The 20,694-nt window shown below is 45.0% G+C and overlaps 1 protein-coding gene across 1 annotated transcript in view; it reads left to right on the top strand.

Annotated features, from left to right (window-relative positions):
• GSG1 (germ cell associated 1) overlaps nucleotides 1–18,337 on the top strand; it is a 41,257-nt gene extending 22,920 nt beyond the window's left edge. The window contains exons 2-5 of the mRNA XM_044301964.1: nucleotides 1,309–1,356; nucleotides 7,196–7,348; nucleotides 17,594–17,705; nucleotides 17,817–18,337. Of these exons, the coding sequence (XP_044157899.1) occupies nucleotides 1,309–1,356; nucleotides 7,196–7,348; nucleotides 17,594–17,705; nucleotides 17,817–18,108 (605 nt within the window). The 3' untranslated portion in view covers nucleotides 18,109–18,337. The remainder of the gene's footprint in view (nucleotides 1–1,308; nucleotides 1,357–7,195; nucleotides 7,349–17,593; nucleotides 17,706–17,816) is intronic.
• The last annotated feature ends 2,357 nt before the right edge of the window (nucleotides 18,338–20,694 follow it).

The raw sequence follows: 20,694 nt of genomic DNA, 5'->3' as shown, positions 1-20,694 counted from the left end.
CCTCTTCTCTCGTCTTGCTTTCTCCTAATTCTGACCTATTCCGACTTCACTGTAAGGCTGCGTTCACACAGGCGAGATTTCCGCGCGGGTGCAATGCAGTAGGTGAACGTATTGCACCCGCACTGAACCCTGACCCATTCATTTCAATGGGGCTGTGTACATGAGCGTTTTGTTTCACGCATCACTTCTGCAATGCTTTAAAATCGCAGCATGTTCTATATTCTGCGTTTTTCACGCAGCCCTGGCTCCATAGAAGTGAATGGGGCTGCGTGAATAACGCATTGCATCTGCAAGCAAGTGCGGGTGCGATGCGTTTTTCACTGATGGTTGCTAGGAGATGTTGTTTGTAAACCTTCAGTTTTTTATCACGCGCGTGAAAAATGCATCAAAACGCATTGCACCCGCGCGGAAAAAACTGAACAACTAAACGCAATCACAGACAAAACTGACTGAACTTGCTTGCAAAATGGTGCGAGTTTAACTGAACGCACCCTGAACGCATCCGGACCTAATCTGTCACGCTCGTGTGAACTCAGCCTAAGGCTACTTTCACACTGACGTTTTGGCTTTCCGTTTGTGAGATCTGTTCAGGGTTCTCACAAGCGGTCCAAAACAGATCAGTTTTGCCCTAATGCATTCTGAATGGAAAAGGATCTGCTCAGAATGCATCGGTTTGCCTCCGTTCTGCCTCCATTCTACCTTGGAAGTTTTGGTGTCTGTCTGATGAAACTGAGCCAAACTGATCCGTTCTGACAAACAATGTAAGTCAATGGGAACGGATCTGTTTTTTCTGATACAATCTGGCACAATGGAAAACGAATCTGTCCTCCATTGACTTTCAATAGTGTTCAAGACGGATCCGTCTTGGCTATGTTAAAGATAATACAAACTGATCCGTTCTGAACGAATGCAAACGTTTGTATAATCTGAACGGATCAGTCTGTGCAGAACCATGAGGGATCTGCACCAAACGCGAGTGTGAAAGTAGCCTTAAGAATCACTGCACAAGCCTACATTATTAAAAAAAAATTGAAAATTGTGCATAGTTTATCCACAAAATCACAGTATGGACATTTGTGTGTAAACATAGAAGGGCGTTTCCCCATGTGCATTTCACAAAGCAGCAAACATTATGTCAATTTAGCCTCGCCCTGTGACCTCACCCTAGAATACTTGTTCATAATTAAGTATTATATTACAACCAAATATAGCTGTTACTATTTAGCCAATGAAAATGTTACTCTTGCTACGTTTTAAATAAAAAATGTTGTCCTTTGTGTGTTTATAATTCTTTCTGTCAAATTGCAGATGAGAAATGCAGAAGTTTTTTGGAGTTAACCCCTCCAGCTGAAAGAGGTATACAAAACATTGTATCTTGTCATTTCTTGTGGGTACAGTGCCTTGCAAAAGTATTCACCCCTTTGACCTTTTTCGTGTTTTTTTTTACATTACAGCCTTAAATTCAATGTTTTGTTAATCTGAATTTTATGTGATGGATCAGAACACAATAGTCTAAGTTGGTGAAGTGAAATGAGAAAAATATATAAATAAAACTATTGTTCAGAAATAGAAAACAGAAAATCGCCTTGTGCGTATGTATTCGCCCCCCTTTGTTAGCCCATAAAAAGCTCTGGTACAACCAATCACCTTCAGAAGTCACATAATTAGTGAAATGATGTCCACCTGTGTGCAATCTAAGTGTCACATGATATGTCATAACATATACACACCTTTTTTGAAAGGCCCCAGAGGCTGCAACACATAAGCAAGAGGCATCACTAACCAAACACTGCCATGAAGACCAAGGAACTCTCCAAACAAATAAGGGACAATGTTGTTGAGAAGTACAAGTCAGAGTTAGGTTAAAACAAATATCCAAATCTTTCATGATCCCCAGGAGCACCATCAAATCTATCATAACGAAATGGAAAGAACATGGCACAACAGCAAATCTGCCAAGAGACGGCCGCCCACCAAAACTCACGGATTGGGCAAGGAGGGCATTAATCAGAGAGGCAGCACAGAGACCTAAAGTAACCCTGGAGGAGCTGCAGAGTTCCACAGCAGAGACTGGAGTATCTGTACATAGGACGACAAAAAGCCGTACGCTCCATAGAGTTGGACTTTATGGTAGAGTGGCCAGAAGATAGCCATTACTTTCAGCAAAAACTAAAAAGGCACGTTGTGAGTTTGCGAGGAGACTAAAATTGAACTTTTTGGCCATCAAAGAAAACGCTTTGTTTGGTGCAAACCCAACACATCACATCACCCAAAGAACACCATCCCCACAGTGAAACATGGTGGTGGCAGCATCGTGCTGTGGGGATGTTTTTCAGAAGCCGGGACTGGGAAACTGGTCAGAGTTGAGGGAAAGATGGATGGTGCTAAATACAGGGATATTCTTGAGCCATCCTGTACCACTCTGTGTGTGATTTGAGGCTAGGATGGAGGTTCACTTTACAGCAGAACAATGACCCCAAACATGTTGCTAAAGCAACACTTGAGTGGTTTAAGGGGAAACATGTAAATGTGTTGGAATGGCCTAGTCAAAGCTCAGATCTCAATCCAAGAGAAAATCTGTGGTGAGACTTAAAGATTGCTGTTCACAAGAGCAAAACATCCTACTTGAAGGAGTTGCAGCAGTTTTGCAAGGAGGAATGGGCAAAAATCCCAGTGGTAAGATGTGGCAAGCTCATAGAGACTTATCCAAAGCAACTTGGAGCTGTGATTGCCACAAAAGATGGCTTTACAAATTATTGACCTTAGGGGGATGAATAGTTATGCACATTGACTTTTTCTGTTATTTTAGCCTATTTGTTGCTTGCTTCACAATAAAAAAAATAAGTAAAAAATCTTCAAAGTTGTGGGCATGTGCTGTATATTAAATGGTGCAAATCCTCAAACAATCCACAATACTTTTGCAAGGCACTGTATCTTATTTTCTTTTCCCAAATGTATAGTTCATAAAAAACAACAGTTTTATATAAAGGCAAATAAGACTATAACATGAAAAAGAAACATTTGAGGTAATTTACTGATTGCATCCATGTAACACTACCTGGGTGGAATCACTCCCAAGGTAAACATTTGCAGATACTGCATCTGTTAAAGTTTCAAGTCATGGTCTGCATCACGTGGCTTTCCAGCTGTGGGGAGAATACAACTACATGGATGCAGTTTGATGATATAACCCCAATTCCAAAAAAGTTGGGATGCTGTGTAAAATGTAAATAATGTAAATAAAACACAATGCAATGATTTGCAAATCTCATAGAACTATGTTTTATTCACAATAGATGATAGAAAACATATCAGATATTAAAAGTGAGACATTTTACTAGGATTAAGTGAATCGAAGTATCCAAAATTGTATTCGTCGCAAAGCCAAATTTCCTTGTGCTTTGTGGTAACAAATCAATTTGCCCTGAAATGATGTAAAAAAAACAAAAACATACTCACCTCATGCACTTGAGCGGGAAGAGGCTGCCACAGCCATTTTGATTGAAGATCCCACGTGAAATCTTGTGCGTCGTCACGCACATCGCGAGATTTTGCACGGAATATTCAATCAAGATGCCCGCAGCGGCCTCTTGACACTTAAATGGATAAGGTGAGTATTATTTATTAATTTTTTAACCCCTGAAAGGCCTCCATTTTTACATCAGATGTTGCGATCACTGATGAACGCGGCATCTGAGAGCTTCAATGACGGGGCAGCGCAATTGCAGTTCCCCGTCATTGCACCTGCTACTTACAAAGAAATGTGCTTCGTGACAAACTAATTTGTCACAAAGCAAATTTCTTTGTGAAATTCGGTGAAGCAGCTAAATCGAAGTTTTCATAACTTTGCTAAACACTGCATTGTACCATTTCATGAAAAAAAATATAACTCTGCTGGCAGAAAGGCATCTAAAAAAAGGTGGGACAGGACCATGTCTACTATTGTGTAGCATTCCCCTTCCTTTAACAACTTTTAGGAAGTGAGGAGACCAATTTCTGGAGTTTTGGGAGAGAATATTGTCCCATTCTTGTCTGATGTAGGATTCTAGCTGCTGACCAGTCCTGGGTCTTCTTTGCCAGATTTTGTTTCATGATGCTCCAAATAGTTTCTATTGTTGAAAGGTCTGTACTGCAGGCAGGCCAGATTAGCATCCAGACTCTTCTTCTGTGAAGCCATGCTGTTGAGATGGATGTTGTATGTGGTTTAGCATTGTCTTTCTGAACTATGCAAGGCCTTCCCTGAAAGAGACGTCTGGATGGAAGCATATGTTGTTCTAAAATCTCTATATGCTTATCAGTATTGATAGTGCCTTTCCAGATGTTTACACTGTTCACTCTATAGGCACTAATGCAAGACCATGCCATGAGAGATGCAGGCTTTTGAACTGTGTGGTGATATAAAGCTGGATGGTCCCTCTTCTCTTGAGTCTGCAGAGCATGGCGTCATCTGTCCACAGAGCAATTTTCCATTTGCCTCAGTCAGTTTTAAATGTGCTTTGTCCCAGAGAAGACAGCGGTGTTTCTGAATTGCATTGACATATGGCTTCTTCTTTGCATGATACAGCTTTAACTTGCATTTTTGAATTGCACAGTGAACTTTGTTCACAGATAATGATTTTTGGGAGTGTCCCTGAGCCCTAAGTGATTTCCAGTACAGAATTAATGCAGTGTCACCTGAGGGCCCATAGATCACGAACATCCAGTATTGACTGCTGGAGTTGTCCCTTTTGCACATGGATTTCTCCAGATTCTCTGAGTCTATTGATGATATTATGTACTGTAGATTGTGGAATATTCAGTCTTCACAATTTTGGTCCCAGGTGTCAGGCTCCACAGATAAAATACTGATGACCTTATCCTTGTACAGGACAATGCCACATAACAGAGTAAAAACGTTCTAGTCTTGGCGACTCTGCTAAACAAGAATGAGATTTTTTTTTTAAATGAAGCAAGGCTATTAAAAGAAAGGGGTGGAACCTAGTCTTAGCAGACCATCTTATTATCCTTCAGACTGCTGCAGAAAAGACTGAAGAAGTATGTCTTTGGGTTGGGAAGTTAAAGGCTATGGTACTTTCTGAACCATATTCTTTCATTATTGATTTGCACGTATTTTGACCTAAAAACATTATTGTAGTAGGTTTTAAAATGTAAAAAAATGTTTGTTTTGCTTCTGCAGGTGCCAAATTTCACAGTACAGCTGCAGAATGCTGTTCTTTAATAAATCTATCAGACTGGTTGCCTGACAGCTTGTTCTCGAGTCCCCCTCTGACCTCTCCAGAAAAAATTCTAAGCTAATTTATGTCCAAAGCTTTGATAAACCAGTCTGATGAATTTATTATAGAACAGCTTTATGCAGCCGCTATACACTCACCTAAAGAATTATTAGGAACACCTGTTCTATTTCTCATTAATGCGATTACCTAGTCAACCAATCACATGGCAGTTGCTTCAATGCATGTAGGGTTGTGGCCCTGGTCAAGACAATCTCCTGAACTCCAAACTGAATGTCAGAATGGGAAAGAAAGGTGGGCTACAACAGCAGAAGACCCCACCGGGTACCACTCATCTCCACTACAAATAGGAAAAAGAGGCTACAATTTGCACGAGCTCACCAAAATTGGACTGTTGAAGACTGGAATAATGTTGCCTGGTCTGATGAGTCTCGATTTCTATTGAGACATTCAAATGGTAGAGTCTGAATTTGGCGTAAACAGAATGAGAACATGTATCCATCATGCCTTGTTACCACTGTGCAGGCTGGTGGTGGTGGTGTAATGGTGTGGGGGATGTTTTCTGGGCACACTTTAGGCCCCTTAGTGCCAATTGGCCATCGTTTTAATGCCACAGGCTACCTGAGCATTGTTTCTGACCATGTCCATCCCTTCATGACCACCATGTACCTATCCTCTGATGGCTACTTCCAGCAGGATGATGCACCATGTCACAAAGCTCGAATCATTTTAAATTGGTTTCTTGAACATGACACTGAGTTCACTGTACTAAAATGGCCCCCACAGTCACCAGATCTCAACCCAATAGAGCATCTTTGGGATTTGGTGGAACGGGAGCTTCGTGCCCTGGATGTGCATCCCTCAAATTTCCATCAACTGCAAGATGCTATCCTATCAATATGGGCCAACATTTCTAAAGAATGCTATGAGCACCTTGTTGAATCAATGCCACGTAGAATTAAGGCAGTTCTGAAGGCAAAAGGGTGTCCAACACCGTATTAGTATGGTGTTCCTAATTATTCTTTAGGTGAGTATATACTGTGAATTTAATAAACCAATTTTGCCGCAACTATGGAATACACTGTCCCATCACAGTGTACACAGCTAAGCCCATTGGTAGAACACTAAATATTACACTTATAAATCACTACCAGACCGCTTGTAATTAAATACCAATTTATTGCATGATTTCAAAAGACATAAATGTCCGTGTACTCAAGTAAAAACCAATAAAGTGCAAGTGCATAAGAAACATACCAAATTTAATTAGACAAAGAACAGTTACCAATGCTGTGCTCGCTCCATGATGGCGCCAGCCCAAACGCGTGTTTCGGTGTACCTTCGTCAGGGCTGGAGCCATCCTGGAGGGAGCACAGCATGGGTAACTGGTCTTTGTCTAAGTGATTTTTGTATGTTCTCATGCACTTGCACTTGTACTGGTTTTTACTTGAGTACACGGACATATGTATGAATTGTTTATCCGCTGTGGTCTCCCTCCAGGTGATGCCGCTTTTCCCTTTACTTGTATCCTCTGACTATTTTTAATTTTTAATATGTATGTCAATCATGTCTTTTGAAATCATGCAATAAATTGGTATTTATATACTGTGAAGAACAGCAGCTGCCAAACAAACCAAAATGTGAATCTCATCCTGCTAAACATTGGAACTTTACATTGTGGTTGCAATCTCCTGTCCAGTTATGTAGAGAAGGAGCTGTGTACCGTATGAGCTATTTGTAGCAGTTGCTGCAGTTGCAGACACGTTACTGCAGTTGCCGGGACTGTAGCTAGCATGGGGTCCCCTAAACTCAAACGCCCCACTGGGGACTGATGTTTGTAAAGTCCTGCAGCATATGGTGGCACAAAAGGCAATAATTAGCAAAAATAAATCCAATCGCTGCACCTAAGCCACTAGTTTGCTAATAAATACTGCATATCATTAATTGTTGGTTCTCAATTACAGGGATCCTATGGCTTTCATTGGGATCGGAACTAGTGTACATTACACTGTTAGTCATTAGCTTTGTGCTGCTGCTATTGGAAATTATTTACACAGGAAACCCTGTGTGTGGACTGAAGCTGAACGCATTTGCTGCAATGTCCTCAGTGCTTTCAGGTAACATAACTTGTCTCTACAACACAGTTAAGCTTCAGTTTAAGTTCACTCCTTCCATTACAAATCGGTAAATTATGCACATATTGCATATTTATGCACTTACATTATGCACATATAGTTATAGTATCATTCAGAAAATAAGATGAGTGAAATGCTTTTCCTAAACTTTCTCAAATTGCCCAAAAATACATTAGAACATGATATTGTGTACCGCAAAATCATGTATCAACAGTGATTCAACAGTGTTCCCCAAGATATACCATAAATATCTAATAGGTGAAGATGCCACCTCTTGGACCTGCTGCTATCTGAAGAACGGGCCCTGGTGAGAATAGAGAATATACCTTGCATGCATGGATCTCTCCATTCACTGCTACAGGTCTTCCAAAAGTAGCCAAGTATATATGATAAAAAAAGCCAAAAAGTGCAGTGTGTTCCAAGAGGGGTGTAAGAAAGGACACCTAGCCCGATAAACCAGAACTGTGTATACATTTTCTTTTTAGAATGTACCATAATTCACTTGAATCTTAGTTTACATTGATGTACTCTGCACAGTTTATACCTCCTACCATATATCACCAGAGTAAACCCCAATGCGCCTCATGCCACACCTTTCCTTCTGAGCTCTGCTATGCACCGAGCAAATAACAGCTATAAAAAATGTGTGAAAAAAATAAACCAATATACTCATCTCGTTGACCCCCCACTGCCACTGTTTCGACAGTACACAGGCCCCAGCTGCACTTTCACTTCCTGCTCCAGTTCTCAACATTTCAGTAAATGGCTGGTACTGCCGCTTAGCCAATCAATGGCTGAGATGGGCCATTGCTGCAGTCAGTGATTGGCTGAACATCAATCCCAGCCTTTACTGCCGTGTTAAGAACAGGAGAAGAAAGTGGAAAACAGCGGAGACCTGCGCACTGTCAGAAGGGCAGCAGTTGGGATTAGCAAGGTGAGTTTAAGCTGGTTTATTCTTTTTAACCAATTGCAGTTAATAAGGCAACATTTTTAATGTGCTGGAATGCCCCTTTAACTTTGGAATGATACCTGTGGGGTCAAAATAATTGATATACCCCTAGATCAGGGGTGGGGAACCTTTTTGCTGCTGAGGGCCATTTGGATATTTATAACATCGTTCGGGGACCATACAAAATTCTCAACTTAAAAATTTGACTGCTATATTTGGTCAAACAAGTGACTTAGGGTTAAGTTACAGAAATTGCGCTTTAATTTTTAAAAATCTAGAGCGCTGTATTTTTGCAGCACAAAATGGCGTCTGAACTATATATTACAAATAGTACAGGCGCCATTTTGACCACATATAGCAATCAAATTTTTAAGTTGTGAATGTTATACATTTAGTTCTTTATTTGAAATTAATGGCAGCCAAGCTAAACCCAGGAGGGGGGGGGGGGGGTCCAGAGAGGAGTTTACCCAGCTTTCACTCTCCCTGCCACTGTCCCTGACTCTTTCTTCGCAACTGTCCCTGCCTTTGTCCCTTTCTTAGCTTCAGATCTGCCTCCCCACCTCCATCAGCCTCAAATCAGCCTCCTATCAGACCCCCCAGCCTACATCAGCCTCAGACCCTCATCAGACTCTTCCCAGCCTTATATCAGACCCCAATCAGACCCCCAGCATCAGATCACATCCCCATCAGACCACCCAGCCTCAGATTAGACCCCCAGCCTCATATCAGATCCCCCAGCCTCAGATCAGACCCCCAGCCTCAGATCAGACCCTCATCAGACCACCCAGCCTCAGATCAGACCCCAAAGCCTCAGATCAGACACCCAGCCTCAGATCAGACCCTCCCTAGCCTCAGACCAGACCTCTATCAGACCCCCACCTCAGATCAGACCCCACCAGCCTCAGATCAACCCCCATCAAACTCATATCAGATCCCCCAGCCTCATATCAGATCCCCCAGCCTCAGATCAGACACTCAGCCTCAGATCAGACCCTGAATAGGCCCCCTAGCCTCAGATCAGACCTCTATCAGACCCCACCAGCCTCAGATCAGCCCGATCAAACTCATATCAGATTGCCCAGCCTTTAGATCATACCCCCATCCTCAAATCAGAGCCTGAATAGGCCCCAAATCCTCAGATGAAACCTCTATCAGACCCCCAGCCTCAGATCAGCCCCCAGCCTCAGACCCTCAATAGGCCCCCCAGCCTCAGACCCTCAATAGGCCCCCCAGCCTCAGATCAGACCTCGCCAGCCTCCGATCAGCCCCCATCAAACTCCCGCAGCCTCACATAAGCCCCCATCAGACCCCCCAGCCTAAGATCAACCCCCCTCAGACACCCCTAGCCTCAGATCAGCCCCATCAGACCCCCCAGCCTCAGATCAGACCCTCAATATGCCTCCTAGCCTCAGAACAGACCTCTATCATACCCCCAGCCTCATATCAGATCCCCCAGCCTCAGATCAGACCCCCCAGCCTCAGATCAGACCCTCAATAGGCCCCACAGCCTCAGATCAAACCTCTATCAGACCCCAAGTCTCAGATCAGACCCACCAGCCTTATATCAGACCCCCCAGACTCAGATTTCACTCTCCCTGCCACAGTCCCACCTCTTTCTTTGCAACTGTCCCTGCCTTTGTCCCTTTATTAGCCTCAGATCTGCCCTCACCTCCATCAGCCTCAAATAAGCCTCCTATCTGACCCCCCAGCCTACATCAGCCTCAGACCCTGATCAGAACTTCACCAGCCTTAGATCAGACCCCAATCCGACCCTCAGCCTCAGATCACACCCCCATCAGACCTCCCAACCTCAGATCAGACCTCCATCAGACCCTCCTTAGCCTCAGATAATCCCCCATCAGACCCCCCCAGCCTCAGATCAGACCCACATCAGACCACCCAGCCTCAGATCAAACCCCCAGCCTCATATCAGATCCCCCAGCCTCAGATCAGACCCTCATTAGGCCCCCCAGCCTCAGATCAGACCTCTATCAGATCCCGAAGCCTCAGATCAGCCCAATCAGACCCCCCAGTCTCAGATCGGACCCTCAATAGGCCCCCAACCTCAGAACAGACCTCTATCAGACCCCCAGCCTCATATCAGATCCCCCAGCCTCAGATCAGACCCCCCAGCCTCAGATCAGACCCTCAATAGGCCCCACAGGCTCAGATCAAACCTCTATCAGACCCCAAGCCTCAGATCAGACCCCCAGCCTTATATCAGACCCCCCAGCCTCAGATCGACCCCAAAGCCTCAGATCAGACCCCCAGTCTCAGCTTTCACTCTCCCTGCCACAGTCCCTGCCTCTTTCTTTGCAACTGTCCCTGCCTTTGTCCCTTTATTAGCCTCAGATCTGCCCCCACCTCCATCAACCTCAAATAAGCCTCCTATCTGACCCCCCAGCCTACATCAGCCTCAGACCCTGATCAGAACTTCACCAGCCTTAGATCAGACCCCAATCCGACCCTCAGCCTCAGATCACACCCCCATCAGACCTCCCAACCTCAGATCAGACCCCCATCAGACCCTCCTTAGCCTCAGATAATCCCCCATCAGACCCCCCTGCCTCAGATCAGACCCACATCAGATCCCCCAGCCTCAGATCAGACCCTCAATAGGCCCCCTAGCCTCAGATCAGACCTCTATCAGACCCCCAGCCTCAGATCAGACCCTCAATAGGCCCCCTAGCCTCAGATCAGACCTCTATCAGACCCCCAGCCTCAGATGAGACCCCCTAGCCTCAGATCAGACTCCACCAGCCTCAGATCAGCCCCCATCAGACCCCCCAAGACTAAGATCAGCCCCCATCAGACCCCCGATCAGCCCCCATCAGACCTTCCCCACCCTCCATTAGCCTCAGATCAGAAATTTTAAATAAATAAAAAAATGTACTTACCTCTCCAGCTCCGGACGGCGCTGCCACTTGGCAGATTCACATGTCCTCCCTGGTCTTCTCCCCGCCGTGCTGTACTATGACCTGACAGCGCACAGTGTCCAGGCTACAGAGAGGGGTTCACCCAGCTTTCACTCTCCCTGCCAATGTCCCTGCCTCCTTCTTCGCAACTGTTCCTACCTTTGTCCCTTTCTTAGCCTCAGATCTGGCCCCCACCTCTATCAGCCTTAAATAAGCCTCCTATCAGACCCCCCAGCCTACATCAGCCTCAGACCCTCATCAGACTCTCCCCAGCCTTATATCAGACCCCAATCAGACCCCCAGCCTCAGATCACACCCCCATCAGACCCCCCAGCCTCAGATCAGATCTCCCAGCCTCAGATCAGACCCTCCAGCCTCAGATCAGACCCTCATCAGACCACCCAGCCTCAGATCAGACCCCTATCAGATCCCCAGCCTCAGATCAGCCCCATCAGACCCCCAGCCTCAGATCAGACCCTCAATAGGCCTCCAGCCTCAGAACAGACCTCTATCAGACCCCCGCCTCAGATCAGACCCCCCAGCCTCAGATCAGACCCCATCAGACTCTCCCAGCCTCAGATCAGCCCCCATCAGACCCCCAAGCCTCAGATCAGCCCCCATCAGACCCCCAAGCCTCAGATCAGCCCCAATCAGACCTCAGATCAGAAATGTAAAATAAAAAAATAAAATAAACTTACTTCTCCAGCTTCAGACGGCGCTGCCACTTGGCAGATTCACTTACCCGCCCTGGTTTTCTCCTCGCCGTGCTGTACTGTGACCTGACAGCATACAGTGTCCAGGCTCCAGAGAGGAGTTCATCCAGCTTCTCCTCCCCCTGCCACTGTCCCTGCCTCTTTCTTCGCAACTGTTCCTGCCTTTCTCTCTTTCTTAGCCTCAGATCTGCCTGCCACCTCCATCAGCCTCAAATCAGCCTCCTATCAGACCCCCCAGCCTACATCAGCCTCAGAACCTCATCAGACTTTCACCAGCCTTAGATCAGACCCCAATCAGACCCTCAGCCTCAGATCACACCCCCATTAGACCTCCTGACCTCAGATCAGACCCCCATCAGACCCTCCTTAGCCTTAGATAATCCCCCATCAGACCCCCCAGCCTCAGATCAGACCCCCAGCCTCATATCAGATCCCCCAGCCTCAGTTTAGACCCTCAGCTTCAGATCAGAACCCCAGCCTCAGATCAGACCCTCATTAGGCCCCCAGCCTCACATCAGCCCCATCATACTCCCCCAGCCTCAGATAAGCCCCCATCAGACACCCCCAGCCTAAGCTCAACCCCCATCAGACCCCCAAGCCTCAGATCAGACCCTCAATAGGCCCCCTAGCCTCAGATCAGACCTCTATCAGACCCCCAGCCTCAGATCAGACCCCATAAGACTCCACCAGCCTCAGATCAGCCCCCCCAAGACTAAGATCAGCCCCCATCAGACCCCCGATCAGCCCCCATCAGACCTTCCCCACCCTCCATTAGCCTCAGATCAGCCCCAATCAGACCTCAAATCAGAAATTTAAAATAAATAAAAAAATGTACTTACCTCTCCAGCTTCGGACGGCGCTGCCACTTGGCAGATTCACATATCCTCCCTGGTCTTCTCCCCGCCGTGCTGTACTATGACCTGACAGCGCACAGTGTCCAGGCTACAGAGGGGGGTTCACCCAGCTTTCACTCTCCCTGCCACTGTCCCTGCCTCCTTCTTCGCAACTGTTCCTACCTTTGTCCCTTTCTTAGCCTCAGATCTGGCCCCCACCTCTATCAGCCTTAAATAAGCCTCCTATCAGACCCCCCCAGCCTACATCAGCCTCAGACCCTCATCAGACTCTCCCCAGCCTTATATCAGACCCCATTCAGACCCCCAGCCTCAGATCACACCCCCATCAGACCCCCCAGCCTCAGATCAGATCTACCAGCCTCAGATCAGATCCCCCAGCCTCAGATCAGACCCTCCAGCCTCAGATCAGACCCTCATCAGACCACCCAGCCTCAGATCAGACCTCTATCAGATCCCCAGCCTCAGATCAGCCCCATCAGACCCCCCAGCCTCAGATCAGACCCTCAATAGGCCTCCAGCCTCAGAACATACCTCTATCAGACCCCAGCCTCATATCAGATCCTCCAGCCTCAGATAAGAACGCCAGCCTCAGATCAGACCCCATCAGACTCTCCCAGCCTCAGATCAGCCCCCATCAGACCCCCAAGCCTCAGATCAGCCCCCATCAGACCCCCAAGCCTCAGATCAGCCCCAATCAGACCTCAGATCAGATTTTTTTTTAAAAATAATAAAAATAAAATAAACTTACTTCTCCAGCTTCAGACGGCGCTGCCACTTGGCAGATTCACTTACCCTCCCTGGTTTTCTCCTCGCCGTGCTGTACTGTGACCTGACAGCATACAATGTCCAGGCTCCAGAGAGGAGTTCATCCAGCTTCTCCTCTCCCTGCCACTGTCCCTGCCTCTTTCTTCGCAACTGTTCCTGCCTTTCTCTCTTTCTTAGCCTCAGATCTGCCCGCCACCTCCATCAGCCTCAAATCAGCCTCCTATCAGACCCCCCAGCCTACATCAGCCTCAGAACCTCATCAGACCTTCACTAGCCTTAGATCAGACCCCAATCAGACCCTCAGCCTCAGATCACACCCCCATTAGACCTCCTGACCTCAGATCAGACCCCCATCAGACCCTCCTTAGCCTTAGATAATCCCCCATCAGACCCCCCAGCCTCAGATCAGACCCCCAGCCTCATATCAGATCCCCCAGCCTCAGTTTAGACCCTCAGCTTCAGATCAGAACCCCAGCCTCAGATCAGACCCTCATTAGGCCCCCAGCCTCACATCAGCCCCATCATACTCCCCCAGCCTCAGATAAGCCCCCATCAGACACCCCCAGCCTAAGCTCAACCCCATCAGACCTCCAAGCCTCAGATCAGACCCTCAATAGGCCCCTCAGCCTCAGAACAGACCTTTATCAGACCCCTAGCCTCATATCAGATCCTCCAGCCTCAGATCAGCCCCATCAGACCCCCCAAGCCTCAGATCAGCCCCCAGCAGACCACCGATCACCTCCCATCAGACCCTCCCCACCCTTCATTAGCCTCAGATCAGCCCCAATCAGACCTCAGATCAGAAATGTAAAATAAATAAAAAAATAAACTTACCTCTCCAGCTCCGGACGGCGATGCCACTTGGAAGATTCATTTACCCTCCCTGGTCTTCTCCCCGCCGTGCTGAACTGTGACCTGACGGTGCACAGCGTCCAGGCTCCAGAGAGGGGTTTACCCAGCTTTTACTCTTCCTGCCACTGTCCCTGCCTCTTTATTCACAACTGTTCCTGCTTTTGTCCCTTTCTTAGCCTCAGATCTGCCCCCCACCTCCATCAGCCTCAAATCAGACCCCCCAGCCTACATCAGCCTCAGACCCTCATCAAACCCTCCCCAGCCTTAGATAAGACCCCAATCAGTCCCCTAGCCTCAGATCACACCCGAATCAGACCCCCCACCCTCAGATCAGACCATCATCAGACCCCCAGCTTCAGATCAGACCACCAGCCTCATATCAGATCCCCCAGCCTAAGATCAGACCTACCAGACTCAGATCAGAACCCCAGCCTTAGCTCAGACCCTCAATAGGACCCCCACCTCAGATCAGACTTTTATTAGACCCCCCAGACTCAGATCAGCCACCATCAGATTCCTCCAGCCTCAGATCAGCCCCCATCAGAGCCCCCCAGCCTCAGATCAGCCCCTATCAGACCCCCCAGCCTCAGATCAGACCCCATCAGACACCCTCAGCCTCAGATCAGCCCCATCAGACCCCTCCAGCTTTAGATCAGGCCCCATCAGAGTCCCGATCAGCCCCCATCAGACCCTTCCCACCCTTCATTAGCCTCAGATCAAAAACTTAAAATAAATGTAAAAAAAATTAACTTACCTCTCCAGCTTCAGACCTGGTCTTCTCCCCGCCGTGCCGTACTGTGACCTTACAGCGCACAGCATCAGGTCATAGTGTCATAATGGAAGCGGTCATTAGCATTTTCACAATATGTTCTGGCAGGGGGCCAGGTGCCACATATGGCCCATGGACCGGAGGTTCCCCACTACTGCCCTAGATGAATGCCTTAAGATGTGTGGTTTAAAAAATGGGGTCACTTCTAAGGGGTTTCACCTGTACGGGTACCTCAGAAGCTGTGTAAATGCAACATGGCAACCAAAAACCATTCCAGAAAAATCTGTTTTAAAAACCAGGTAGCACTCCTACCCCTCTGAAGCCTGCTGTGTGCCGAAACAGCAGTTTACAATCACATATATAGTATTGCTATACTTTGGATTGCGTTAAATATTGTGGGCTGCATTTTGTCCTATTATACTGTATCAAAATCAGAATGTTTGCACTAAAACTACATATTATTGAAGAAATTAAATGTTTTAATTTCACAGCCCTTTTCTAATAAATTGAGGTAAAAATTGTCACAATTTCACAAAGATAAATTCATTGAGGGGTGTAGTTTACAAAAATGAGTTCTGTTGGTGTGTTTTTCTTATTTATATAAGAATTATATAATATATTATATTTTGGCACCTCTGAAATCTGAAATACCTAAAAAAATCTTAATAAAAAAAAGGCCTGATGAAGAGGCCTAAATAGTCTCTAAAACTTGCTATTTTGTTCTCATCTATACAGTTAGCCATTAAGCCAGTTAGCCATTAAGCCAGTTAGCCAGGGATCGACTGAGGACTCTCGATTTTTTTCTTCTTTATCTACTATTGCCTAACATGGTACACAGTGTTTAGTTTTAAAATAGTCACCCTGAAGCAAGGTGTCGACAAGTCGCTCAAATGTTTTTGGCTACGTGAGTTTTTTTAACTTGATGTGGTGGATCACATATCACTAGGTAGCTCCTGTCTTATAGCAAATGAGGATAAAAACAAAGAAACCTCTTATCTTATTCATTTTTTAGTTTGTTCCAGCACCTTGGATAGTGCAAATTTCTTATCCCCTTTATGACCAGCCTGTGTTGGACCTTAGTGAACAATCTTTTTCATTTTTTTGTCATCACATTCCAAGAGCTATACCTTTTTTTTACTTTTCAGTCATTGCGTTCATATGAGGGCTTGTTTTTTGTAGGACAATTTGTAGTTTTTAATGCACCATTTGGGATAGACATAGCTTATTGATTAACTTTTATCATTTCTTTCTGGAAGTGAATGGAAAAAAACAAGAATAACATTATTAACTTCTTAGGGCTCATGCACACGACCGTATGCCCTCTGAGACATACGGTCCGTGAGCGGGCCATATGTCCCGGAGCGGCATACATCATGCGCACAGGGGCGCACAGCATCATAGGTTACTATGATGCTGTGAGCATCAGTCCGCCCGCGGGGCTATTGTCCCGCACTCATAATATCATTTGAGTGCTGGACAATAGTCCCACGGGCAGCCCGTTGCGCACAGCATCATAGTAACCTATGATGCTGTGCGCCCCTGTGCGCATGATGTATGCGGCTCGGGGACATATGGCCCGCTCACGGACCGAATGTCTCAGAGGGCATACGGTCGTGGGCATGAGCCCTTATGTTGTAAATTTTGAGATGTTCACTTTGCAGAATAAATAATATGATCACTTTATTCTCTGGGTAAGTTCAATCCTAATGACACCAAATACATATGACAGCTCCTTTGGAAAATGAAAGGTAGAATCAGATTGGTTGCTATGGGCAACTAAGCCAGTTCTACTTTAAACCAGTTTGATAGATGACCCCAATAGTTTTTAGGTTTTTTCTGGTTTTGCTCATTTAAAACCCTTTAAAAAAATGTTTTTGCATCGCCACATCGCAAGATCAATAACTTTTTTATTTTTCTTTCTACGGAGCTGTGTATGGGCTTAATTTTTGTGGGATGACCTGTAGTTTTCATTAGTATCATTTTGGGGTATGTATGATGTTTTGATTTTTTTTTTCTTTTTTTTGCTGGAGAATAAGCAAAAAACAGCAATTCTGATTTTGTTACAGTGTTCAACATGCAGGATAAATTACATGAAAATTGTAATGTTCAGGTTGTTAGAGATGCAGCAATACTAAATATGTGGAGAATATTTTTTTTTTATTTGTTTTCCATTGTTTTGTTTTTTTACTTAGATTTTAACTTGTGTATTACAGTGTATTATGCTGTCAGTAGAATACAACAGGCATACACAGAGGGCAGACCTGGGGCCTTCACTGTAGCCATAGATGCTGTGTAGACATCGGCCCTGTGATCCTATTCCTGGTGGTACTGATGGCTGACAAAGGGAGCTCCCTCCCACTGAAGCCACTTAGGTGCCGCAGTTGCTATTAATATGATTTATTTTCTGCAGGACTTCTAGGGATGGTGGCACACATGATGTACACTCAGGTTTTCCAAGCTACTGTGAGCCTTGGACCAGAGGACTGGAGACCACATTCATGGGATTACGGTTGGGCATTTTAGTAAGTTTATCTATGATTTGTTCACCAAATGTACAGAGAAATACTAATTTCTAATTAATTTTAAGAGTAGGCTTTTCTTTACTGAAGAAAAATCTATCTTCTCTATTTTAGCACTGCATGGGCATCTTTCACCTGCTGTATGGCTTCTGCTGTCACAACTCTCAACACTTACACCAAAACTGTTCTGGAATTCCGAAGAAATCAGAAAGCTTTTCAGCAAAGCTTTAAGGAGCAAACCTGCTTTCTCAACCACAAAGGAATGCATTTTTATAGAGACAAACCTATTCACTCTGTGTCAGAAAGTGTGGACTTCTACACAGAACTTCAAAAGAAAATCCTTCTACGCGACCATTCAATGGATCTTGAGGATGTGGAAGAATCCATGGAGGAGGAACATTGCTAGACAATTAGAATATGGCACTTTTTTAAACTTTTGAAATTCTAAGCAATGGATTTGGTATATGGACAGAGTGGAATAAAAATAAATTATCTACAACCACAGCATTTAGCATCCAGCAGAGCTGGACATTACTCTATTTAATATCTATTATCTATTTAATATTGCATGTATTCTCCACCAACCAGCCATGTTTTTCCTTCAAAATACTTACCATATATTAAGTAGCTGTGAGTATGGATAATGCTATGAATAATTCTGTTCTAACCTTTTTTATGTAGAACTGTTTCATTCATCATTTACAACTGTTTCTGGCAGAAATTATAATAAATGTGCCCAGGCTGATAGTTTTGCCCACACACCAAAAAACTGGCAAGGGTGTTGTGAAAACACCAGTTGGGACTAGATTCAGTCGCAATGGCGTTTAGAAGTCACAAAACCGGTTTTGCAACTTTTTAACACCAAAAAACAGGTGTAGGGATATAATGAATCCATCCCTTAATAAAGGGTTTTTGTTAAGTTAGAAAAGATGCCTGCTTTGTTCCAGAAGCAATATTTGTCCATGGGCTGTGACTCAAATAGATAGGACTGAGCTGCTATACCTGAAACAACTCATGCACAGAAATGGCTCTGTTTCTGGGAAGAAATTATGATTCTCATTACGAAGTACACATACTGTACAGCTATAATTAGTGATCTGTGATTATGTACTATGTGGACACATTGGGGGATATTTATCAAATTGGTGTAAAGTACAACTGACCTAGTTGCCCATAGCAATCAGATTCCACCTTTCATTTTTCACAGCGCCTTTGGAAAATGAAAGGTGGAATCTGATTGGTTGCAATGGCCAACTAAGCCAGTTCTACTTTACACCAGTTTGATAAATCTCTCCCATTATATACCTACAGAAGCTTTTATGGAATCCCATTCTAAATCCATAGGCATAAATATAGAGTTGGCCCCAGTTTTGTGCTAAAACAGCTTCCACTGGAGTGTGTTTGTGGGAACTTTTCCTATTCATCCAGAAGAGCATTTGTGTCTAGTTGTCAGTCTCCATTGTAGTTCATCTAAAAGGTGTTTGTTGAGTATGAGGTCAGGACTTTGTGTGGGCCAGTCATGTTCTTCCACATCAAACTCACCCAACAATACCTTTATGGACCTTGCTTTGTGCATTGAGGCACAGTCACCTTGGAACAGAAAAGGTTCTACCCAAACTGTTCCTACAAAGTTGGAAGCATACAATTGACCAAAATATGCAAAACTAAGATTTTCCTTAACTAGAACTAAGGGTTCTAGACTAACCCCTGAAGAACAAACCCATAGCATTATCTTTCCTACACTAGACTTTACAGTTGGCACTATGCAGTCAGGCAGGTAATGTTCTCCAAGCATTCACCAAACCCAGACTCGTCAAGACTGCTAGCTAGACAAGGATGATTTGTCACTCCACAGAACATGTTTCCACTGCTCCAGAGTCCAGTGGCAGTGTGCTTTACACCACTCCATCTAATGCTTGGCATTGTGCTTGGTAATTTAAGGCTAGCATGCAGCTGCTCAGAAATAGAAATATATGCCATGAAGCTCCCAGTGCACTGTTTTGTGCTGATGTCAATGCCAGAGGAGGTTTGAAGCAATGCAGTTATTGAGTGAGCAGAACAATGGTGACATTTTTGCACTAAGGCCCTTTGCAGACGAGCGTGTCCAGATTATGTGCGGATGCGTTCAGTGAAAACTGCACGATTTCGCAAACAAAGCCATTCAGTTTTGTTTGTGATCGTGTTCAGTTGTTTCGTTTTTATCGTGCAAGTGCAATGCGATTTACTGCGTTTTGCATGCGCGTGATAAAAAACGGAATGTTTACAAACAACATCTCTTAGCAACCATCCGTGAAAATCGCATCGCATCTGCACTTGCTTGCGGATGCGATGCAATTTTTACGCAGCCCAATTCACTTTTTTGGGGCTAGCGCTGCGTGAAAATTGCAGAATATAGAACATGCTGTGATTTTTACACAACGCAAATGTGATGCATGAAAACCACCGCACATGTACACAGACCCATTGAAATGAATGGGTCTGGATTCCATGTGGGCGCAATGCGTTTGCATGACGCTTGTGTGAAAGGGGCCTTAGTGCCTCAGAACTCGGCGATCCCACACTTACACTGTAATTTAACGAAGTGTGCAACTGTTTCCACTTTGCAATAATACCACTCTGAGTTGATTTCAGAGACTGACTTGTTGTAACGGTGACATCCTATTACAGGACCACGCTAGAATTCACTAAGCTCTTTTGAATGACTGTATGGCTAGGGGCTGTGGCACTAAATGAAACACCTGAATTCTATGGTTAAGAGCTGCCTCTCAATACTTTTGTCCATATAGTGTATATTCAAATCCTGCTACAGAAATCAGATAGACAGGTCTCCATCTTGCTGGTTTTCTTCCGTGTACTATTCTAAAGTAGTGCCTATGCATCTTTTATTATTTATTACCTTTTATTTATTTAGTGCTAACATATGTTAAATCAGGCCCAAAATCTAATATCCACACACTATGGCTAAATTCCTAGGAAGCCCATGAGGGCTCTA

This window comes from Bufo gargarizans, chromosome 7 (genome assembly GCF_014858855.1).
Source record: "Bufo gargarizans isolate SCDJY-AF-19 chromosome 7, ASM1485885v1, whole genome shotgun sequence".
Taxonomy (NCBI): domain Eukaryota; kingdom Metazoa; phylum Chordata; class Amphibia; order Anura; family Bufonidae; genus Bufo; species Bufo gargarizans.
This window is presented reverse-complemented; position numbering and strand designations above follow the sequence as displayed.